At 50.8% G+C, this 24417-nt stretch overlaps 2 protein-coding genes across 5 annotated transcripts; both read left to right on the forward strand.

Moving 5' to 3' along the window:
• Nucleotides 1-998: 998 nt before the first annotated feature.
• On the forward strand, nt 999-19048 carry scarf2 (scavenger receptor class F member 2). 4 transcript variants are annotated; one of them, XM_062958400.1, is made up of 12 exons: nt 6320-6371; nt 8293-8330; nt 8475-8808; nt 9317-9418; nt 9568-10087; nt 10200-10418; nt 10585-10713; nt 12278-12381; nt 12526-12643; nt 12842-12960; nt 16015-16167; nt 17201-19048. In XM_062958400.1, exons 5-12 carry the CDS (start codon nt 9606-9608, stop codon nt 18388-18390), a joined length of 2514 nt encoding a protein of 837 aa, XP_062814470.1. In that variant the 5' UTR covers nt 6320-6371; nt 8293-8330; nt 8475-8808; nt 9317-9418; nt 9568-9605; the 3' UTR covers nt 18391-19048. The 4 variants fall into 4 exon arrangements, with proteins under 4 accessions (XP_008118011.2, XP_016852563.1, XP_008118013.1 ...); XM_008119804.2 differs by lacking the exons at nt 8293-8330; nt 8475-8808 and adding an exon at nt 999-1265 and having other exon boundaries at nt 6313-6371; XM_016997074.2 differs by lacking the exon at nt 8475-8808 and adding an exon at nt 1176-1265 and having other exon boundaries at nt 6313-8330.
• Nucleotides 19049-20861: 1813 nt separating this feature from the next.
• Nucleotides 20862-23604, forward strand: LOC100554773 (DiGeorge syndrome critical region gene 6 like). The gene is made up of 5 exons (XM_008119809.3): nt 20862-21236; nt 22124-22284; nt 22478-22578; nt 22732-22872; nt 23217-23604. The coding sequence occupies exons 1-5, from the start codon at nt 21058-21060 to the stop codon at nt 23298-23300; spliced, it is 666 nt and encodes a 221-aa protein (XP_008118016.1). The 5' UTR covers nt 20862-21057; the 3' UTR covers nt 23301-23604.
• Nucleotides 23605-24417: the final 813 nt, after the last annotated feature.

Genomic DNA, 24417 nt, shown 5'->3' on the forward strand with positions numbered 1-24417 from the left:
GAGACTCTACTGTACCTATTGATCTACTCACATGTGCATTTTTTGAACTGCTAGGTTGGCAGGAGCTGGGGCTAACAGTAGGTGCTCACTCTGCTCCCAGGATTTGAACCTGGGACCTTTCGGTCTGAAAGTTCAGCAGCTCAGTGCTTTAACACACTTCGCCACCACCAGGGGTGCATAATAATATGATTCATAACAGGGGCAAAATGACAGGAAGAAAGGAGCAAGGAAAAGAATAGTATGCTTGGGGGGGGGGGGGGTCATGACAACATGAGGAACTGCCTGCATCGGGAGGGGTGAGAACCGAAGCACTGGGTTGTTGTGTGTCTTTCGGGCTGTGTGGTCATATTCCAGAAGTATTCTCTCCTGACGTTTCGCCCACATCTATGGCAGGCATCCTCAGAGGTTGTGAGGCATGGAGAGACTAGGCAAGGAAGGTGGAGAGTCCAGGGTGTGACAAGAGTCCTTTGTCAGTTGGAAGCCAGCGTTAATGTTTCAGTTAATCGCCCTAATTAGCATTGGAAAGGTTTGTCTCTTGTCTGGAGGGCATCCTTTGTTCAGAGTCATTAGCCGTCCTTGGGGCTCCTCTGCCCTCAGAGTGTTGCTTCTTATTTACTGTTCTGATTTTGGAGTTTTTTAATACTGTTTATTTTCATGGTTCCCTCCTTTCTGCTTGTGGATTTCAATGGCTTCTCTGTGTAGTCTGACGTGATAGTCGTTGGAGTGGTCCAGCATTTCTGTGTTCTCCAATAATATCCTGTGTCCAGGCTGGTTCATCAAGGGCTCTGCTCTGGCTGATTTCTCTGGTTGAGTGAGTCTGCGGGGCCTTTCGTGTTCTGGGACTCGTGTCTGGGCCGTGCTGCTGCGTGTGGAGACTTGTCCGGTAGACTCCTGCACTGCCGGTGGGGCTGGATGGCCTTTGGGGGTCTCTCTGTGTCTCTCTCTCCCAAGTCTCCGCCCAAGGAGGGGCTTGGAATCCAAAGAGGGAGGGGGGGGGGGCGGGGAGAACCAATGCGGCATTTCCGGGCTGCCTGGGCGCCGCTGCCGCTGCCTCTGCCGCCCGAGCCCCGCCGGAGAGGGAGCGCGGCAGGCATGGCGAGGCGGAGGGTGCCCCGAGGAGCGAGGCCGCCCGCCCAGGGCTCCCTCCTGCTCCTGCCCTTGCCCTCGCCCTCGCCCTCGCCCTGGCCCTTCCTCCTGCTCCTCGTGGCCCGCGCCGCCGCCCAGGAGCTCAGCCCCCGAGGAAGGAACGTCTGCCCCGCCACCGGGTAAGCCACCCACCCCACAGAGAAGGGGGGAGTAAGTAAGTAAGTACAGTAGAGTCTCACTTCTCCAACACTCGGATTATCCAACGCATTTTTGTAGTCAATGTTTTCCATAGATCGTGATATTTTGGTGCTAAATTCGTCAATACATATATATATTTATTTATTCCGGTCGATGACCAGCAACATAAAATGTACAAGCATCAGAATAGCATAGAAACATATGCAATTAGATATTAAGAAACACAGTGAAGAACAAGGTTAAAACACAGTATTGAATGTGGTAGTTAAAATGATAGAAAACATTTATATGCAAAAATGGCAAAGGTAAATGCTGAAGTAAATATTAAAACCTACTAAAACCTTGGCAACATCTTGCACCGACAAGCTATAGCTGCTGCACAAAAGCTAGCAACTTTTAGCAACAAAAGCTAAATACAGTACAGTAGAGTCTCACTTATCCAATGTAAATGGGCCGGCTGAATGTTGGATAAGCAAATATGTTGGATAATAAGGAGAGATTAAGGAAAAGCCTATTAAACAACAAATTAGGTTATGATTTTACAAATTAAGCACCAAAACATCATGTTATACAACAAATTTGACAGAAAAAGTGGTTCAATACACAGTAATGCTATTTAGTAATTACTGTTTTTATTAATTTTTGTAGTCGATGTTTTATTAATTTTTGTAGTCAATGTTTTCAATACATCATGATATTTTGGTGCTGAATTTGTAAATACAGTAATTACCACATAGCATTACTGTGTATTGAACTACTTTTTCTGTCAAATTTGTTGTATAACATGATGTTTTGGTGTTTAATTTGTAAAATCATAGCCTAATTTGATGTTTAATAGGCTTTTCCTTAATCCCTCCTTATTATCCAACATATTTGCTTATCCAACATTCTGCCAGCCCGTTTACGTTGGATAAGCAAGACTACTGTATCATGATATTTTGGTGCTAAATTCATAAATACAGTAATTACCACATAGCATTACTGTGTATTGAACTACTTTTTCTGTCAAATTTGTTGTATAACATGATGTTTTGTGATGTTTAATAGGCTTTTCCTTAATTTCTCCTTATTTTCCAAAATATTTGCTTATCCAAGCTTCTGCCAGCCCATTTAGCTTGGATAAGTGAGACTCTACTGTATTCCATATAATATTACAGTATAGTGGTATAGTTCAATATAGTAATATATAGTGCTAATATTGTGCTATGCTAATAATGTAATATATTGTATGTACATACAGCTGCTCTGAGTCCCCTTCAGGGTGAGAAGGGTAGGATATAAATGTAATAAATAAATGTAGTAAATAAATAAATAAATAATTTTAGACTTAGGCTCATCCAAAGTCTGAAATGACTTGAAGGCACACAACAGCAACAATCCTAATTAACTTGTCTATCTCATTGGCCAGAAGCAGGGCCACAATTCCCATTGAAATCCTGATAGATTTATGTTGGTTAAAATTGTTTTTATTTTTAAATATTGTATTGTTCTTTCATTTATTTATTTTTTGCACTACAAATAAGACATGTGCAGTGTGCATAGGAATTTGTTCGTATTTTTTTTCAAATGATAATTTGGCCCCTCGACAGTTTGAAGGATTTTGGACTGGCCCTCTGCTTCAAAAGTTTGAGGACCCCTGCACTAGAGAATGGATCCATTTTCAATCCAGAAAGAGGTTCTGCCTTTTTCTGCCTCTTGCAGAATTCTGGAGCTTGTCCTATAGGGAAGGGCCTTGAAATAGCTCACCAAACTACACACTCTGCAAGAGGCAGGGACCGGTTTCAAAGGGGATCCCTGCTCCGGCTGCAAGTCCGTGAGGAGCAAACATTCGAGTCCCTCCAAAAGTGCCCGCAGGGTCTCAACCCCATTGGAATTACCTGGAGACCCCGCTGGCATCGCAGGGTCAACCGCTGAGCTGCTGTGCTTGCTGGCCCAAAGGTCGGTGGTTTGAATCCGCGGGATGGGGTAAACTCCCACTGTCAGCCCCAGCTTCTGCCAACCTAGCAGTTCAAAAAGATGCAAATGTGAATAGATCAATAGGTACCGCTCCGGCGAGAAGGTAACATCACTCCATGCAATCATGCCTATGGCCACATGACCTAGGAGGTGTCTATGGACAATGCTGGCTTTTTGGCTTAGACATGGAGATGAGCAGCAACCCTCAAGAGTCAGACACCACTAGACTTCAAGTCAAGGGAAAAACCTTTCCCTTTCCCTACCAGCAATAGTTGGCACCATGGAAGTGACTATAGTGGATGCTGGCAAAATATGGCAGCCAGCAGGCAAAGCCTAAGGCACAGGATGCAGGGTTGACCTGGACGGCAGGTGGAAACTGAGGCAACGGAAGTCTCTCCCACTGGTTCATCTAATCCACTGGTTCCCAGCCTTTGGGCCTCCAGGCGCTTTGGACTTCAGCTCCCACAGTTCCTAACAGATGGCAAACTGGCTGGGATTTCTGGGAGCTGAAGTCCCCAAGGGAGCCCAGGTTTCCAAGGGATGGGCAGGAGAGACCCAGACCCTCCTCCGGGAAATGGGTCCTTCTCGGGCACTCGGAGGATCCCTTTGACGGCAACCTGTGGAGGCCCAAGGTTCCGCCTGTGTCTCCTCTGGAGAAGGTAGCTTCCTCTTGTGCATTGTTTGGAGAGCTGAGAGCCCTTGTGTCCAGGCCTGGTCAGGGTGGGCCCCTTTGGAGAGCCTGGGGCCCCACTGGTGCCTTTTGTGTGCCTCCAACCATCCTTTGGAAAGCCGGGTCCCCTCTGTGTGCGTTGAGGCTCCCTTGGGGACCCTGCTTTCCAGCATATCCCTAAACATGGAGGCCCTGCTTCCAAGCCCACGGCCGCCCTTCTTGGCTTCATCCCGCCTCCCTTGGCCTGGCCAGAGGAGGTCAGGGCGCCCAAGCAGAGCATCCCTGAAGCCTGGACTTTGTTGCTTGCCCTGACCCTCTTTTGTGAGCTTCCTTCAGGAATTGGGGCCAGGGTGGGGGGGGGGGGGGGGCTTCCTCATGACCTCCTCTTCCTGGTCCCATAAACCACTCCAGCAGGATGGGGACCGGACCGAGGGATGGAGCCCCAGGTGGGTCATTTTCTCCAACGTGGGGGCCTTGAAAGGGGACCCCAGTGAACGTCCCAAGAGAAGAAGCTGGCCTCGTTTTGGGAGCCTATATTTGAGAAGACGGACTGGCCAAAAACAAGAGGGCTTTGCTCCTTGCTCCTTCCCCCCTCCGGCCTGTTTCCACTGCAAACCACTTTTTGGAGCTTTCTTTAACCCTCTCCTCGACTTAACCGTCTCAAGATGTGGGTCTCTCCCGCCCACCCGCCATTGTTGAACTCTCACAACGGTGGAGATGAAAATCCGAGCGAGGAATGGTCCCCATTTTTGAGGGAGTGGGGCCCTCTCTCCCTTCCCAAGCCAGAACCCCCACCCCCACCCCGCTTTGCCTTTTTTCCATTGGGTGGTTGAACGACACCGAAGGGAAAAAAAGGCCCGCCACCCTCCTCTCCGAGTGTAACCTAAAACCCAGTGGAAAGAGAGGATCCATCTGTTTTTGATTTAAAGCCTTGCAAACAAGCTCTCGGAGATGAGAGGGCTTTGCAGTGGAATTTCTGGACGCGGTTCCCCCCTCTGGTCCTCCCCCCCCCCAAGTTGGAGGGCTCTGCTCCGGGGCTTGGCTCCCAAGACAAAGTCTGTTTTGTGGCGGGAAGGCTGGGGAGGAATGGGGGGAGAGGGGCCACACCGTCCCCCAAGGCAGGCATGGAGCCCCCCCCCCCCTTACGATGGCTGGGCAGCTCATTTGAAATCGGGAGGAAACGTAGCCAATGGGTTGTTGCCGTGGTCCATTGCGCGCCATCAAAATCCATTTCTGGTGGGTAGATCGTTGGGGTGACCATTTGAGATCCAAATGTTTTGCCAAATTTCCCAAAAATGTGAGCAAACCAGCAATGAGTTGTATTTTTTATAAATTGGACAATCTGTTATGACTCGCATATTTGCAGGACCAGTTCCTTCGGTTTCATTTGTCCACATCCAACAATACATACCCGCTCCAAGTCCTCTTGGACAGTTCTGTCTTATTCTTGAGCTGGAAGTCTGTCGTTTCAATAGGGTTCGGTATGGTTTCACCTTTCCACTTGGAGCCTGGGAATGTCTCCCGTGTGGATACGGGGCTCGTTCTGGATTTACAAAATTCTTGAAAGCTGTGTTTTTCGAGCATCAGGGAATCTGATGGGAAAACTCCTTGATGGATGAAACTTTTTGCAATCAGAGACTTACCCGCCGCAAAATTCACACACAGCGGTTTGGTGTAGAAGGCGAAAGAGGAGCCAAGGGCATGACACAGCGGCCGAAAAGCCCAGTGCAGTCCTAGTCTTTCAGAAGAACTATAGGTTATGATATCCTCAATAATGCTTTGTCCGTAAGGGCTATTCGACAGTGGACTAGACTGCTGCAGAGGTTGGTGGACTCTCCGTTTTTGGAGGTCTTCAAAAAGGGGGCAAATGGGCACCACGTTGTGATTTCTATCCCTCCAAAGGCAGTGGTTGGACTAGGTGGCCCTCGGGGTCCCTCCAGATCCTCAGATTCTGTGATGGTATTCCGGTCCACTGATATTGCAGCGTTTCTGCCCCTCAGTCTCGAGCGAGACTAAAGCGGGCATAAAGGGCCCATTCAGAGAACTGGCCCACCCACTTTGCTACCCTTCCTCACGTTATGCCACGCGCTCCTTAACCTCCGGCTGCATTCCTTGGGAAGCTGGCTGATGGGGTCTGAACTCTGGCCCCCCAAGCCTGCCTTCCCTGAGAGTGAGCTTGCTTTCCCCAGAAGTATCCGTTGCCAATCGATGAGGATCAGAGACACAGCATCTTCCAAACCCGTGTCTCTCAAACTCTGCTCTGCGGCGTATTTTGGACTTCATCTCCCAGAATCCCTGATCAATATTAGAGGAGGAAAAACTCCTTCAGGATGCCAAGCTCTGCTTTAAGGCTGCCCCTTGGAGTCCTTTCTCATTCTTCCTCTGTCTCTTTCTCCCTGCAGTTCGGCCAGCTTCGTGTGCTGCCCAGGATGGAGACAACAAGGCGAGGAGTGTTTGATCGGTAAGAACGAGCCTCCCTTTGTCCTTCCGCACCGCTCATCCCTTTTCTAAGTAGCCCAGAGATTCCCAGAAATAGTCAGAGGCCAGTAGCATCCATGTCAACAGGGCACAGGATCCACTCCAGGTTTCAGACCACACCTTATTCATGATGCTGAGCTTATTTGGGGAGGGCTTCGATGTTGGGCCACAGCTTTGGAGACCAGGGTTCAAATCTCCCATCAGTGACACTGTCTCAAGCTCCTTGAAAGTGCTTTGAAAAAAATCATCCTCTTTCAACTGACTTCATATTACAAAGCACACCGCTGGTGTAAAGGAACTATGGGTCTCTAATGTGTACAATACAGACTTCCTATCTGCAAGAACGGGACTGATAAAATCCACTTCCAATAATATATATTCTTTCGAAGCAAGCTCTAGGTCCTCTGATGCCGCTTTATGGTATTCTCAGACCAAGCCTCCTTCATTCAATAGAGTTCACTACTATCCCTGGTTTAATTTATCCACCTCTGGCAAAATATATATATATATATATACACACACACAATGCCCATGGCAGTGAGTTGTTAGAGCCATCACCCCGCAAGAAACCCTTATAATATTGAACCCAGGGCATTTGAGCAAAGGAAGGAGCGCAGGACAGGAACACAACAGGAGATGGCAGACAATGGGCTGTTGAAGGAAGGCCAACTCAACGCCGCAGGCATTCAGTAAACATCCCGTTTTGGGAAACGTTGGCCCCCGTTTTATTTGGCACCGGCGCCCTTTTTTGTGTGGCGAGCATCCATCCGCCGCGCAGAAGCCAAAAACTTCTCCGACCACTTTCATAACTCTTTGGGTCACTTCTCAAGCCGCCGTCCGAGCACGGTCTGGCCGCACGGCGATAAGGTTGTGAATCTCAAATTCCACTTTTCCGGCCAGTTCCATTTTCCCCTCTGGAACTTGGCGTCCCGAGGTCCTGCTCGCGGATCCCTTTGTAGTGTGCTTTGGACGCAGCGGGAGGAAGGAAAGCGGCCGGCTCGAGGAGGAGCAGCAGTGTTCTCGGGACTTGGAGTCCCCAGGCGCTGATGGGAAACTTGGAGGAGCTATTTTTAGCGGCTTCTTCACTCGGCTGCCATTCCAACTTGGCGGAGGCCCGCTCCCTTTTCCTGTGGAGGGATCGCAGTTGGCCTGGCCGGCTGGACTCAAACCGTGCTGAGCTCAGTGTTATTCCAATCCGCTGGCCAGACTTTTGGGTCTCAGGGGGTCAGACTTGTGGGGTTCCCTTCGGGGAAAGGATCCCTGAGCGGCGTCCTCCCTTGAAATTCATACAAGGCAGAGTGGTGAATCCAGGCCGGGCTTATGTCCAAAGTTCAGAAGAGCCCACCAAAGTGTGCCATGGCGATGGCTCCTTTAAGGTTCAGACTAGTACCCAGAGCGGAGATTCGAACCCTGCTCTCCAAAGTCCAACGCTCAAACACAACACCATGTTATCTGGCTGGTAAAAAGGCAGCGGGATCCTGTAACCTTCGCCCATTATACATTGTCAAATGCTTTCTCTGCCTCTAAAAATATCAAAGCAATCTGCTTTACATGATGGGCTGCAGAATATTCTAAGATGTCCGCAGTGCTCCTAGTATTGGCACTCAAATGTCTCATGGGTTAAAAAAAATCTGCTTCTTCCACATATATTAAAGTTTGTAGAACTTTTTTCAATCTCTTTGTGAAGGAGACCAGGGTGAACTGGTGCAATTATTCTGTCTCAATGTTAGCGTGTCCCTATTTCGGACGGGAGGGTTTAGTTTTTTTCTCCTTTGTTCTGCCTGCATAAATGAGAGCTGAATAACCAACTAATACGTTAGAGTCCTCCACCGAATGCCCGACTCTTACCCCATGCGTCCACCTTTGCATGTACTTACATTGCTGTGTTTCTGCTGTTTCTCAAGGGTTCTCAACAGTAGGTTCTCCACAGATAAGCAACAGGGTAAGTCCTCTGCTTCGCGCCTCCCGCATGATGGGTCTCAAAAGGGTTGCCTGGTCTCCACCTTCTTGAGGTGCCTCCTAACCTTCTTGTGCTCTCCTTTCGCCTAACCGGCTGTCTGCTAACCATCTCTCCGTGCCTTTCTAGATTTCTCTCAGGTGTCCTTCTCGGGGCTTTCTGGGACCTTCTACCTCCTTCCTCACCACCTCCATGTTGGGGACTGTGCTCACGGATGTCTGTATGGTGGTGGGTCTCAAGGAAACAAAAGGGATTTCTGTTTCTCTGGTGCCATCCTGGTTCTGGATTGGCTCATCTTGCTCGGAAGCAAGGACTCTGAACTTGCCAAAGGATGCTTCTCGGGGCATCGCTTTCCCTTTGGGTCCTCTCCTTGTGGCCTTCTTCTCTTACCCACATTCAGTTTGGAAGATGCCAACTAGCCGCCCGTGGTTGCCTCAAGTTCTCATGGCGAAAGCTTGATGCTGTAAGTCCAGGGCACATCTTGGGGTATGTGTATGGGTGAAAGAGTTTGATACAGAGATTTCTGCAGGACATCTAAATGCCAGCATATCCCATGGACAGAATCTCTGAGTTTCCCTCAGAAGCTTATCTGGGGTCTTCCTAAGGGGAACGTCTCCAACCTGGTGGACCACCACTGCCCAACCGTTCCCAAAGAGTGGTGGCTATATCCCAAGACACACCACGGGTGAGCCATACCCCAGTTAGGGTTGCCAAGACTTTCCAGCCCAAGGGCTGAAACCAAAGGTCTAGAGGTGACCCTCCTTGTGATATCCCTAGGTTGATTCTATTCGGAGTGGCCCCTAGCAATGAGATGTTAAGCATCTACCATGCGTGCACAATGTATCTGCCCATGCTTTCAAGGCAGTGCTCTCCCCCTGAGATTCCTCCCTGTGCCCTGAGAACTAGGGAGCTGGGAGCCTTAAGTAGAGTCCACCCTTTGCTCATGCCATTGCTCTTCTCTCTCCTTGTAGCCGTGTGCGAGGGGAACTTCACTTGCACGGACAACGAGGTGTGCGTGAGGCCCAACGAGTGCCGCTGCCGCCATGGGTACTTTGGTGCCAACTGTGAAACCAGTGAGTCCAACAAACGTCGGGAAGGGAAATGTGTTGGGGACTCCGGCGGCATTGACGCTCACAGAAACGGCAGATACACAGGGGCTAACAAGAGTAGAATCTCTAATTTGATAAGGAAATTAAATGCTCTTGTTTTTGTCACGCTCCAGAGTGCCCCCGCCAGTTCTGGGGCCCGGATTGCAAGGAGATGTGCCGCTGCCACCCCAACGGGCAGTGCGAGGACGTGACGGGCCAGTGCACCTGCAACGCCAACCGCTGGGGGCCCAAGTGCGAGAACGCCTGCTTGTGCAAGCACGGCAAGTGTGACCAGAAGACGGGGAAGTGCACCTGCGAGCCCAACTGGTGGGGGCCCCAGTGCGCCAGCGCCTGCTACTGCAGCCTCAACTCCCAGTGCGACCAGCTGACCGGCACCTGTAACTGCCAGCCTGGCTGGTGGGGCCGAAGCTGCAACAACCAATGCGCCTGCAATAACTCCCCCTGCGAGCAGTTCACGGGGCGATGCCAGTGTCGCGGGCGCACCTTTGGGCCCCGCTGTGACCGCTACTGCCAGTGCCACATGGGCAAGTGCAACCAAGTGGACGGGACATGCACCTGCGACCCAGGCTACCGGGGAAAGTTCTGCCGCGAGCCATGCCCGGCTGGCTTCTATGGGCAAGGCTGCAGGAGGAGGTGAGGAGAGACTCCTTGGGCTGGGAGGGAGTGGAATCGGGGCTCATGGGCTCCTGTATTCGGTATGAGAGGCATTGCAAACTACTCTCTCTGTGGTTTGTGGCTTTTCTAGGTGCGGGCAGTGCAAGGAGCTGCAGCCCTGCACCATTGTGGACGGCCGCTGCCTGGCATGCGAGGCAGGCTGGAACGGCACCAAGTGCGACCAGATCTGTTCCCCGGGCTTCTATGGCGAAGGCTGCGACCAGATCTGTCCCCCTTGTAAGGACGGCCATACTTGCAACCATGTCAACGGCAAGTGTCCGCACTGCAATCCTGGCTGGATCGGAGACAGGTAGGTTCTGTGGCTTCGCAGCAATTGGCTCCATTTGGGCTGGGTTTATTTGGTAGCTGGAAACGTGGAGCAACAACGTTGGGAAGCCGAGATGGATGGATAGATGGTTGAATAGATAGATAGATTTTGCTTCTCTGACTGACGCTTTCTTGCCCTGTGGTCGCAGGTGCGAGACCAAATGCAGCAACGGGACCTATGGGGACAGCTGCTCCTTTTTCTGCGGCGAGTGCTACAACGGCGAGTGCCACTTTGAGACCGGGCGTTGCCTCTGCCGAGCGGGATACCGTGGCATTTCGTAAGTAACGGCATCAGGGTCCAGTTGGTGAAACTATTTCCTGGGTTATCATCGTTGATCCCAATTATATCCCAATAGTGGCTCATCCCTTTTGCAATGAGAATAGGGACGGAACTGCAGTAGAGTGAGACCCCTGTAAGCAATATCCGCAGTTTCATTGAGCAAGGATTTGAACCCTTGGGGGACTCCAATGTCTTCTGGGGCTCACGACACCTTGCCGCCTTTGGTGTTGCAACCCTTCCTTTCAACATTGTGACTTTTGTCTGAGTTTCTATGGTTCGCCAAAGGGGAAAGCGGCTCTGAAAGCATGTTGCCTTCCTCCGTCATTTGAGCTGCCAATCTATGTCATATGCCTCCAAAGCATTAGTCACTGCTGGCTCATCCCCCTTTACCGGGACAGGCCTCATATTATTTCCCCATCTTTTCACTCATTTTCAGCACAGCAAGCAAATCTCTCCCAACTGCTTATGTACCATGTCTCTTTGGGAAAGAATGTGTGTGTGTCTCTTTCCAAATGAGCACTCCAACCAAGCTCCATTGACCTCCCAAAGAGATGTTGGGTTGGACCACAAAAAATAAGGTTTCGAATCTGCCACCCAAATCCCCACCAACCTGACGGCGGGCGCATCCCTTGTGCAATCGAGCTCGGAGAGCCCAGCTCCTGACAGCTGCTCCATGGCATCCATCGTCTCTTTGCCCGCTGGCACGTGGCGTGGCAGCGGTCAGGGAGCCAGGCCAAGGGGGAAAGCTTTGGATGTTCAAGAGGCATGAAAAGCTGGCGGACAGCGGGCCCCGGCAGCTGCTTTCGGCCAAAGCGCGCCAAGCAGCTGTGCCTCGGGTTGTGCTGAAAGCTTGCCCACGGAAGGATAGGAAACCCCTCACCCAAATGGGGCGTGAGTTCAGGTCGAGCTCGCCCCCCAAACTATAGTATCCTAGACAAACGGATGTAAACACAGGGCTTTTCAAGCTCTGGGCCACTGGGTTTTTGGCTCTGTCGATTTGCCCGTTTTGTGAGCAGGGTCGAAATCCGATTGGAAATGATTTCGTTGAAACAACAGAGAGAAACAGCACCTTTTCAGCTTCCCAACAATGACAGCTTGAGTGGCGGGAGAGATAAAGGCAATGGGACTGGCAAGACAGAACTGGGTGCAGATTTTCAGCTCATGGGGTAAAAATCTCATCCAACAAACCTATGCCTAAGCCCTGTGTGCAAAATGATATCTTGCTATGTGTTGCAAACAGACACAAAACTTCCCGCCTGTTGCAATTATCGAAAACAAAGGAAGAATAAGAAGTGAAACATAAATAAAGGAACAAAGAAACTTCCTCCATGGGATGTAGCAAAGGTTGTCTTGGACACATGAAGGTTTCACAGTTCTGGATACTTTGTCCCTTTGCTTTCCGTTAGACGCACTGGGACTCTTTCAGGGTTCCAAACACATTGTCCTTCCAGACTCACACAAAATAGGTTTAGCCACCCAAGGTCCATTTGATAGAGCATCATGGCATCTAGAGGACTGGATCCCAAGATGACGGAGATCGCTCTTCCTCTGTTTCCCCGCAGCTGTAACCTGACGTGCCAAACAGGCCAGTATGGCATCAATTGCGCTGAACTGTGCAACTGCCACGAGGATTCGTGCGACCCCTTGACCGGAACCTGCCACATGGGTATGTTTGTAAAACAAGGCACAGCTTTGGGGTTGCTTTAGCCTTTTGCTCGCTGGTTGCCGCCCCCGGGGATGGAAGTATGAGCGGTGGGATGCATTGATCAGGCTCCTTTTGTGTCCCAATGGCATCTTGGTTCTGTTTCAGAGGCCAACCAGCGGATGGGCGTCATTGGCGCCGGAGCCCTCTTGATCTTGCTGCTCACCCTCCTCCTCTCGCTTCTGTGCTGCTGTTGCGTTTGCCGCAAGAAGGACCAGGCCCGGGAGTAAGCATCCATGGGTTAGGAGGTTGCAGCAAGATTCCAAACCTGGGAATGTCTTTATCAATCTATCCTTTTAATCTAAGAAAATGCTAGGACTCTCCCCAGTGCAATTCCATGGTCCCCTTCTACCAAATGCAAGGAGGAAGGGAGGAAAGGGAATCTTCGCTGTCCCGTCTTTTCATAGTCTGGCTTCCTTTCCAGCACCATCCAGGACCCCACCCTCAAGAAGTCCCCGAGGCGGCTCTGCGGCAGGTTCAGCCGAATCAGTATGAAGCTTCCCCGGATCCCTCTCCGCCGTCAGAAACTGCCCAAAGTTGTAGGTAAGAACCCCGTCCACTGTTTCCATCTATGGATGATAACCAGCTTGGAAGCCTTTCTAAGGGAGGGCTGGGCAAATCCATTGAAGAAAGGCTATCGAGGCCTACTACTAGCAGCTATGGCTCTACATTGCTTTCCGGACCAATGGTGGCATCCTTTGTAGGACCTGGCTTTGGGGAACATGACCCAGAGGGTGCCATTCTCTTCATGTCCCGTTGGTGGGCTTTCCACGGGACCTTAGTTGTCCACTGTAGGATCAGGATGCTGGACTAGAACAGCCTTAAGTGTGACTCATCTAGTCATGTGTAGACCATCCTAGAACCTAGTTAATGTCAAGAATGCTCTCACTAGTGATCTAGCACCATTGTCCTACTTATGGGCTCCCTGTGGGAAACTGGTTGTCTATTGTGGGATGCTGCCTTTGGATCTGACCCAACATGACTCTTCCTTGCATTCCTCTATTCAAGTGTAATAGAACCTAGTGTCACAAACAGTGTCACTAATGGTCTACCGCCATTAGTCTGCTCTGGAGGCTTCCTGGAGGCAACGGGTTGTCCACTGTGGAAACAGAATCTTGGACTAGATAGACTCAACATGGCTATTCTTGGCAGTCTTCTATTCAGAAATACACTATTCTAGAACCAGGTTTGGGTCAAGTATGGAGTTGCTAATGATGGACTACCATAATCCTTCTTGGGGCTTGCTGTGAGCAACACACTAGATGGTCTGCATATGGCCTTGGGTCTGACCCCAACATGGTTCTCCTTTGCATTTAGGCATCGACTAGTCTTTATATCAAAAAAAAGCCGGGAATGGGGTGATAGTGGGATTTACCATAACCCCATGGGGATCAATGCTCCCAACATTGAATTTTCCATAGAATTTGGAACGGTCTAAGCAGAGTCCTGGGTCCCAACTGAGCGTGTGTGAGTTGGTCCGGATTGTTCTCCCGTTGCCTTCCACTCTGGCCAGAGCTCCATCTTCGGCCCTTCCAGTTGCAGCTCCTCTGAGCGGAGGCAGCCGCTTTCCCACCAAAAGGATAACAAGCCCTGTGTTTACAGAAGCATGCCGGGAAGGGGCTTTCCCCTCCCCTTCCAGAATAAGGGCTCCCTCTGTGCCGCCGAGGCGCTGCCTGAATGGGCCTGTGTGTGTGCCTTTCCTGGCACTTGCCGCTGGTCGGTGGCTTTGTATAAACAGGGGCAGCCAGAGCGCGCTCCCCCTCCTTGGCGGACGCTGGCTTTGCCTTGGTTGCATTGCTTTAGTGCCGAAAAGAACGATCCGGGCTTTCTCGCTCAACTGTCTCCCTTCGATAAGAAAACTAAATTAGGTTTTGCCAGGCTGGGCCAACTAGTTTGCGACAACGCCTGGCCAGATATTGAGACCCCCACGGGAGGTTACAAAAACAGTTATTCTCTTTGGCTCCTGATCATTTTCATTATTATCATCCTCCACCTCTTGTCCCCTGAATTCAGACTCAAGGTATCATAGAGCATCAAAATCATGATGGCATAAAGAAAAAGAGGCAAAAGATGAGCCTGAACGTGTCCTTTTTGGTATGCCTTCCTTTCTCATCTCTCACTGTTTCCATGACTGGGTCAAAAGAGGTTTGCTCTTGCTTTCCTCCAAGGCTGAGAGAGTGTGACTTGCCCAAGGTCACCCAGTGAGCTTCAAATGTATGAGTCCAAAGCTCAAAACCCTGCATGTTGCATTGAAAACTTTACCAAAAATCTCAATGGGAGAAGAGCAACCTGGGATTGTGCTGGCCTCCATAGGAAGGGAGCGTTGAGGTGCAGCCACCGAGAAGGCCCTCTCGACCCAGGAGCCCTGTCGCTCCCTCCCGACGCACGCTCCCTCGGGGGCAGGCCTGGCCCGCCACTTCGCCCCACAGCCAGAGGGCTGTTGTTTCACTGGAAAGAAATGCCTGGGTCGCAGGCTTGTCTGTTTGCCTTGGCACGCCGGCCTTGCCATATGTTCTTTTGATTATCCAACTCTCTGCCACAGAAATGGTGGGGACTAGGCCTTGTGAGTGGCTGGCGGCAGCAAAGGGAGGGGGGACCCTGGACTTGGCTCGGAAATGAGAGCAAGCCGCCCCTCTCCTCCGTGGTTTGGTTTCTGAGACTTCGAAGTAAAGGGGAAGCAGGGTGGACGTTAGAGCTATTGGAATAGGACTGTTCTTTGGATGCCTTCCAACCAGGGTTGGATGGGCATCTCTCAGGAGTGTTTTCGCTGTACATGTTAGAACAGGGTTGGTTTAGATGGCTACTGGAGTTCCCATTCAAGTTGAGGGTTGTCTTTCAAAAGGGCAGAATGTGCTCCATTTAAATAATAGAGAGTATACTTCCTATGCAGTTTTCTGAGTTTGTTCCATCCCGCAATTGTCCCCCTGGCTCAGGGAAGCCCGAAAGCACCATCTTTGTCCTGGATGCTCCTGCCTCTTCCTTTCTAGCCGCCTTCTCCCACCGCGATGGGAAAGAACGAAGGCAGAGGCCTCCTTTCCCACAAGGCAGGCCTTTGAGCTCTGCAAAGCAAGGAAGACGGGCGGGGGGAGGCAGGAGGCCCACCGGAAGTGGCACGGCTTTGGCTCTCGCTGGCGGTGTAATTTATTTGGCAAGAGCCCGGACCAGATGTCTGAGTGCCGAGCGGCTACAGGAAATGTGGCGTCCCCACGGGCTCTTCCCTGCACAGAAGCCGTCCTGTTTGGGGTCTTCTCAGCCCTGCGCTGTCAGAGCTCCCCCTCCAGTTGCTTTGGCAATACGTTCTGGGGCCGCGGAAGGGCTGGGATCCATGGGAGATGTGGCGTCCAGTTTCCTGGCGCTTTCTCTTTTCCAGTTGGGGCCTGAGTGTCAATTTGGCTACCACGTCAATCAAGGCATAATTTGAATCTCTTGCCCGCCTCATTTCTTCGATCAAAGTGACACCATGCAATTACCCATATCGTTGTTTTCATGGATTGTGGTTTTCTTATGCTCTCCCTGTATGGAAGGGACGGGCGACCTGCATTGTTTTCTGATGTTCCTGGAGAGACCTCACTTCTCCGCCATCTTGGTGTTTTGCAGTGGCTCACCATGACCTGGAGAACACCATGAACTGCAGCTTCATCGAACCCCCCTCCGTGGTGGAGCAGCCGTCCCCGTCGTGGTCTTCCCGGGGCTCCTTCTCATCCTTTGACACTACGGATGAAGGTCCTGTTTACTGCGTGCCGCACGAAGGTCAGTGGTTGCTCAGTGGGACGGGAGATACTTTTTAGAATTGATAGCAGAACATCACAAGTATACCAGAGGTGGGCAACATGCAGGTAGTGCTGGACTTTAGTTCTCATCATCCCTGAGGCTGATTGAGGTGTGGTCTGACAACACTTTGCTTGTGTTTAGTGAACCATTGCATCACAATGGATATGCAGCCTTCTGCAAGCAGAGTTGCTGAACCCAGGCTCTTATTTACAAGTATGTAATGGAGTAGCCCCAGAAATGGTGCTTCCTTGAGATGGCCGCTGTGAATGAACCTCCCAAAGATCCTTAACAAATACACAAAGTCTCTTTGTCAAAAGTCCATTTGGGTCACTGAGTACTTAAAAGAAGTCGGTTGGGACGGAAGCGAGTGTGCCCATGCGGAGGGAGCTGGACGCCAGCATCTTCTGTCTTGCAGCCCAACTGCGACCGTGTGGTCAATGGCCGTCCCAGCAGTTGCGCCCCTTGGTTCTTTCCCTCTCTCCTTTCTCTAATTTTGGCAATCGGGAACAGAGCAAAGGAATTTGGCCCCAGCCCAGCTCCGCCGCAACCCTGCTGTAGCAAATCACAGGCCGTCACCAAATAGCCCTGTAATGACTCAAGAATTCTAAGGCCACACATGCATGACTTTGAAAGAAAACACAAAACCATAATTACTGTAAAGCAAAAAGCTTCCCACCCGGGGAAGTTTAACTCCTGTAATCCCAGTGTCTCCCTTTCCCAGGTGGGGGAGAAAAGAGCAAGACACCTCTCCATTCGGCTCTTTTGTGTGCACTCGGCATGCAGACCATAGCCAGCGCTTCTGAAATGTGATCCTGTTCTTAAACTTTGTTCCTCTCGTTCAGGGCTTCCCAGACTTTGGTTTTCCAAGGGTTTGCCAGAAGCCTTCGCCAAATTGTCCAGCTGTCAGAAATTCTGGGAGCTGAAGTCCAAAACACCTGGAGGACCAAAGTTTGAGAACGAGTGGTCTAGCCTATCAGCTAGCTATTTCTATTTATTTTTTCATCCTCTGCAGAAAGCGTGAATGACAGCAAAGATCGGGTTTCGGCTCCTTGTGGCGAGAAGACAGCCCCGGCCATCAGCGAGGACGAAGCTGGGGAGTACACCGTCTTGAAAGAGAGCAGCTCCATCCAGGCCGACAGCAGCGAGACTCCCCTGCTCAAGTCTTCTGACAGTGAGCGCTCCTCGTGCGGGTCCGGATCGGCCAGCGGGGCTCTGTACGCCCGGATTGCCCGCCTCTCCAAACAGTCCCGGGAGGAGGACGAGAATGCCGTGGACAGTAAGGCCGCTAAGCCCCCATCACCAGAAAGGGCCAAACCCCCGCCGCCAGACCCCTCGACCAAGCCCAAAGTCTCCTGGATCCACAGCAAGTACAACTCCAACCAGTCCAACTCCCTGCCATCCATTGGCCTGACGGATCTGTCAGAGCACAAACAGGGGCTGGCCAAGCGGAAGAGGAGCCCCAGCGAGGCCTCGGCCGGGTTGCACAGCAAATCCGATGATAAGGCGACCACGCGGGGCAAGGAGAAGGCCCCGAAGCACCCAAAGGAGCTCAGCTCTGAGGGGAAGAGCCAGTCGACCTCCGGGGACCAGCCCTCGCTGTCCAAACCCAAGCAGCGACACAAGACTAGCCAGGACCAACTGGAGAACCTCAACGGGGCCGTCCAGAACGTTATCAAGAAGATGGGGAGTTATCTCCCAGCCGACCGGAAAGGAGGCGAAGCCCCCAAGAGCCCCGGTCATAGCAAGTCCCGCTCCGAAGTCATCCACCCACACTTGTCCTCAGAGGCAGCCACCTTGTTGGCCGCCCAGTTGAAGGAAAAGACTCAGAGCCTCAACCGAGGGGACGGTGGGAACCGGCAGAATGGGGTGAGCCCCTTGCCGGCCCAGCGGGAGAAGCCCACTCCTCCACAGAAGGCCAAGCGCTCCGTGGCCACCGCCGGCCAGAAGTCCAGCAAGCCGGTCCTGCCGACCTCCCCCAACCTGCAGAAACTGATCAGCCCCATTGCCGAGGGGACCCCGGCCGGTGACCCCAAGCGGGTGGAGAAGCAGAGCTCTGGCGCTGGTAGCCAAGACCCGGCCCCTGTGGCAAGCGACCAAGTGGTCAAGAGGACCCCCATCAAAAAGCCGCCCAGGAAGAAGAGCCGGGAGGCGGCTGCCGAACAGCCAAAAGCTTCCGCGACCCCCCCTCAGACTGTGCAATGAAAGCCCCAAAAGCCTTGCAAAGAGAACCGGGGCTGTGGAAATGGGACCAGATTCTGGAGTGTGCCTCCCATCCATGGGAGGTTGGACCAAAAGAGACCCAAAGCACTTCTGATTCCATTCCTCTTTTGTTGGGGGGTGGGGGTGGTGGACCAAGCGCTGGCGCCTGGGGTTCCAAACCGGAGGGAGTGGGGTGGGCGAGAGGGGGATCGGGGCCTTCTTTGTACCAGTATTATAATTGCATATGCCGTGCTTTTCTCCCTAGCGACGTCCGAGTCGATATATTCCGCAGGATGGAGCCACGGGCTTTCTGTCACCTCGTTGGGGCCGGGGACGAGGAGCAGGGCCTCCAGGAGTCAAGGAAGCGGGGAACGTGACCTTGCTTTTGGAGGTCTGCGGCCCCCAGAGCCTGGAGGGGTCACTACCCCAGGCCTTGTGTTGGGACTCATTTCCAGCTGGACATGGTGACACCAGAACTTCACCCATTGCTGGAAATGGGAGAACCACCTTCCCTCAGGCTGGGCATGGCAGGGCGACCCCTTGGCATCCATGGCTTGGCAACCCTGAGCCCCGGGTGCCCCAGCCGCGACAAGGACAGTATGGTACGCAAGTCTAGCATCTCCATGGAAAGCTTCCTCAATTAAAACGAAATGTATTTCAATACCTGTCGTGTGTGATTTCTGTTCCCGTCTTTCCATCGTGCTCTTTGGGTTACTAGTTGCTTTTCTCAGGCTGCTGTTCTTAGTTGCCATTTTCAATTCTGAAGAAACGTAGGGCTGGGTTTCAGGGCGGTGACAAAATAGGCTTTTACTATGATCCCACATTGCATGCATCACCAGAGGTGAGGTTGCGCCCCGAATGTGCAACAAAGTACTTGCGCTGAATGCCAACGCAATGATTTCTTCTCCTTACACTCTGACTTTCCACAAGGGTAGGACTCGAGGAATACAGAACGAAAGAAATACAGGTATCCATGGCTTTGTGTCCAACAAGAGATGCCCTCTCTAGGCATTTTCTAGGTCCTCTGGTGTGATTTTGATATTCTTGGGCCGGAGGTCCTTCATTTCAATCGGTCGGATACGGAGACTATACTGTGTGTGGAAAACGCATAGAGAAAAGCGAAGGGGAAGTTCAAGACGATTTTGGCCGGCGTCCTGCTTTCTCGGCGGGGCTCCTTCCCCAGTTCTTCTCTCCTCCCCTTCCTTTGTTCTTGCTCTCCCTGTTTAGTCTGGGCCGGGAAGCACACAGCCCGGCCGATGAAGGTCATCCGTCTTGGGCCGGATCTGGCTCTCATTAGGAAGCGCATGAGGCGCCTCAGCTGATGCTTGCGCTGCTGCAGCGCCACGGGAAAGGGATGGATGGCGGGCGGATGGGTGGCCACAGATTTGGGGATGGAGAAGGGGATGGCCATGCTCAAGGGAACGAAAGGTTGCCACATCTCAGCCACACTCTGGGTGTCCGAGGGTTTGAGTGTCTACAAACTACAAAACTCCAGGATGCTGCCATGGACGCTGAAGTGGAATTGTAGTGAAATACCCAAGTGGTGTGTATGGTAGCCCAGAACAAATAGGCATATTTGCTGCTTCAAGCAAGAACATTATATTATTATTATTATTATTATTATTATTATTATGAGAACACTATATTATTGTATGACACAGCAAACAAGATAGATATGCTGGATTTTGTATCACAAACTATGAGAACACTATATTATTATTATTACTATTACTATTAGGCATATTTGCTGCTTCAAGCAAGAACACTATTATTATTATTGACACAATGACATAGGATGACACAGCAAACAAGATAACAACAATAATATACAGTAGAGTCTCACTTATCCAAGCCTCGCTTATCCAAGCATCTGGATTATCCAAACCATTTTTGCAGTCAATGTTTTCAGTATATCATGATATTTTGGTGCTAAATCCGTAAATACAGTAATTACAACATAGCATTACTGTGTATTGAACTACTTTTTCTGTCAAATTTGTTGTATAACATGATGTTTTGGGGCTTAGTTTGTAAAATCATAACCTAATTTGATGTTTAATAATCCCTCCTTATTATCCAAGATATTTGCTTATCCAAGCTTCTGTCGGCCCGTTTAGCTTGGATAAGTGAGACTCTACTGTAGCACTCTCATAATAATAATAATAATAATAATAATAATAATAATAATAATAATAATAATAATAATATGAAATCCAGCATATCTATTATTATAACACTATGTTGTTGTTGTTGTTGTTGTTGTTGTTGTTATGAGAGCGCTATATTATTGTTGTTGTTATTAAGTAAATTTGCTGCTCCAATTGGGACTCTAGAGATTTATTATTATTATTATTATTATTATTATTATTATTATTATTATTATTATTATTGGGCAAATATGCTGCTCCAAATGTGAACACTATTATTGTTGTTGCTATGGTTGACGTACAAATTGTCTGTTCCAAGTAAGCGCACTCTGCCCATGCTCAGAGACCCTCGCGCCGCCCTGGAGGAGGCCTCGGAGCCGTCCCGCCTTCTCTGCCGCCGCCGCCGCCGCCTCTGCTTACCTCTCTCTGGAGCCGCCGCAGCGCCGCCGTCCGGACTCGGCTGGCTCAGCGCGAGGCCTGGGGCCAAAAGCCGGGGGCTCGCGTGAGGCCCCCCCTCCCGACCATGGAGCGCTTCGGGCCGCCGTTCATTTACGACGATGCCGGGGATGCGACCGGAGGAGTAGGCCTCGCGGGCTACGGAGGCGGAGGAGGAGGCGGTGGAGGCGACCGGACAGCCCGACAGCAAGCCCGGCATTATCAACTCCTCTCCGAGTTGCAGACCCTGGTCAAGGCTCTGCCTAGGTGAGAAAGAGGACTAGGCCTTAAAAGCCTCGGTCTTTCCTAATTGAGGCTGCCGGCTTTGGGGCTCCCTCGAGCGGAGAACCCTTCCGCATGGGAACCCTAGCGTATAATTCTAAATCAGGCATGTTTATGTATTCTTTTATTGGCCGTTTCTCCCCTTTAATAGCGATAGCCTTAATAGCTTATAATTATCGCATTTCTCTTTATTCATTGAGATCTTTTAATTCTAGCATTTCTAGTTGTTCATTTATGTGTAACCCCCCCCCCCCCCCCCAAATTCTACACCTTTAATACCATATAATTCTGGAATATTTAGCGAGTAATTTGTAATTATTCCTAAACATACATACTTCATAACTTATAATTCTGGAATATTTAGTTATTTATTTTTAACAAGCATCCTTTGGAAGGATTTGGGGAAAAAATCCAAATCCATCGCCACTTTGAGCCTCACAACCTCTGCCATAGATGTGGGCGAAACGTCAGGAGAGAATACTTCTGGAACATGGCCACACAGCCCGGGAAACGTACAACAACACTTTGAGTCTCCTTTGGGAGAGATAAAGCAGGGTATAAATAAACATAATAATACAGTAGAGTCTCACTTATCCAACATAAATGGCCCGGCAGAACGTTGGATAAACGAAAATGTTGGATAATAAGGAGGGATTAAGGAAAAGCCTGTTAAACAACAAATTACGTTATGATTTTACAAATGAAGCACCAAAACATCATGTTTTACCACAAATTGACAGAAAAATCAGTTCAATGCACTGTAATGTTATGTAGTAATTACTTTCCTTTCTTCCTTCCTTCCTTCCTTCCTTCCTTCCTTCCTTCCTTCCTTCCTTCCTTCCTTCCTTCCTTCCTTCTGTTCCTTCTCCCAGCTCCTGCCAGCAGCGGCTGTCCTACACCATCCTCAGCGACCTGGCCTTGGCGCTCATTGATGGGACGGTCTTTGAGATCGTGCAAGGTTTGCTGGAGATCCAGCACTTGACGGAGCGCAACCTCTACAACCAGCGGCTCACGCTGCACAGCGAGCACCGAGGCAAGCCGGAGTTGGGCCGCCAGCCGCTCCAAAAGCCAATGCTACCCTCAGCTGGAGTTTAGTGTCGAGATCAGAGCTTGTGTTGACTATTTGAAATGCTGGATGACCGGGGCCAAATGCCTGGGGCCAAACGGGTTGCACGTCTTTGAGGTTTGGAAATAAACGGCGCTCTCTTGGGTTTGTCTCCCAACAGCCCTGAAGCAGGAGATGCTGCACAAGCACAAGGATGCCCAGCAGTGTTGCAAGCCTCACAACCTGCCCTTGCTCAAAGCCGCACAGCAGAGGGAGCTTCAGGTCAGAGTCGCCTTTGGGGCAGAGATGGCATCTGTCGGGAGGCTTGGGGTTGGACTGGATAGCTTCTGGGGGACCCCTTCCAGTTCTAAGATCCAATGCAAGGCGAATGAGGCTCCCTCCGTGCTCTCAGCTGGGTCTTTCTCCTCCACCCAGGCCATGGAGCAGCGCATCCACGACGAGCAGCTGATGATGGACAAGAAGATCGTCTTGGAGCTGGACCAAAAAGTCGTGGACCAGCAGAGCACCCTGGAGAAGGCGGGCGTCTCCGGGTTTTACATCACCACCAACCCACAGGTCAGTGCCTACTGCAGCCGGGCAACTCCATTGAGTCCAACGGGGCCTTGCCGAGTATTTTATTTTATTGCGCAAGAATGGCACCCGGCCTTGGATTTGTAACGTGGGTGGGGACAATGTGGCTGCCGGACTTTTGTGGATCTCGTTTTACAAAAGGAAGATGTGGGAACAAACTCCAAAGGTGCCCAACCAGCCCCAGAACCCAAATGTAGCCGCACGGATGAAACAAGGATCAGGATCGAATGCTCAGTCGGGCGTGTTGACATTTGAGGCAAGTGGGTGGCGGAAGGCAATACGTTCTGTTCCAGAGGGATGATTTTCTTTGAATTGTTTTCCCTTGGCAGGAACTGACGCTCCAGATGAATCTGCTGGAGCTCATTCGGAAGCTGCAGCAGAAGGAGGCGCAGCCGAGGAAGCCTTTCCCTTGAGGAGGCCCTAGAGCCGGGTCCGAGCCACCTTGCAAGAGGGACAGGCTTGGTTTTCTATTTCGAAGGAAAGGGGAACGAGAGAGAGAAGGCGGGCCGAGACAGGAAGTGCTTTTCAACATCCACGATTCGTACCCAAAGCCTCCAAACTCGAGCTTGACTTCTCCGATTTCTCAATTTGATCTGAGCTTGAGTCTGGGCTTTGCAGTCCCAACATTGCTCAAGGTTTATTTCAAAGCATTTGTTTTTGAAACAGGGTAAAAACATGTAATAAAATGGACCGAATGGCTTCAATTCGGGGAAAATATTACAAGGCTCCATATGGTTTTTCCACGCAAACGTTACAAAACCGAACAGCCTCGGACCATTCCCAGTCTCTGGGTGCCTTGACATGAATCCCAGCGTTGACGGCTATGGAATCCTGGGAGTTGTAGTTTGACAAGGTCTTTTGCCAAAGAGTGTGGAAGTACGACTCCCAGAGTCCCAGAGCAGTTCAAATGGGGACATTCGACATTGGTTGGACTCCAGGTCCACCTGGCATCTTGGCGACAGGGAAGATCTGCATCTGAGACAGGGAGTATCCGGTCTGAACAAGGACGAGCGCCCTCGGGTCTGTCCCTGGCATTTGGCTTGGCACACAGGGTTGCGTTTCACCTGCTGTCCCGGGCATTTGGCTTGCAGGAGGGTTGGGTTTCACCTGCTGGGCTTGGAAGGCAGACAAGAGGAACCCGGAGGGAGGGAGAGCTCCCTGGCTGCTGTTGCAACTCCCAGCCGGCCAGGGATTCTGGGAGTTGTAGTCCAAGAGGGACACCAGCCCACCTCTGGTCTTACCCTTCACAAAGAGGTCTTATTTATTTATTTACTGTATTTATTTATTTCTTACCCAGGAGGGAGGGGGGGCTCAAGGCGGTTGACAACGTACATCATAATGGCAACACTCGATGCACATCTAAACCTCAAATCTGAACAAAGAACCATAGAAGTATGCATTAAAATCAAATAAGACCAGGAAAACATGAGATATAAACAACGCTGAGATATGAAGACACAGAATTCAAAATGAAAATCGCACAATCCAGATGCGTAGACTGGGTCCATGCCAAGTGTCAACGGCACATAT

The sequence above is a fragment of the Anolis carolinensis genome, chromosome X (assembly GCF_035594765.1).
Source record: "Anolis carolinensis isolate JA03-04 chromosome X, rAnoCar3.1.pri, whole genome shotgun sequence".
Classification (NCBI taxonomy): domain Eukaryota; kingdom Metazoa; phylum Chordata; class Lepidosauria; order Squamata; family Dactyloidae; genus Anolis; species Anolis carolinensis.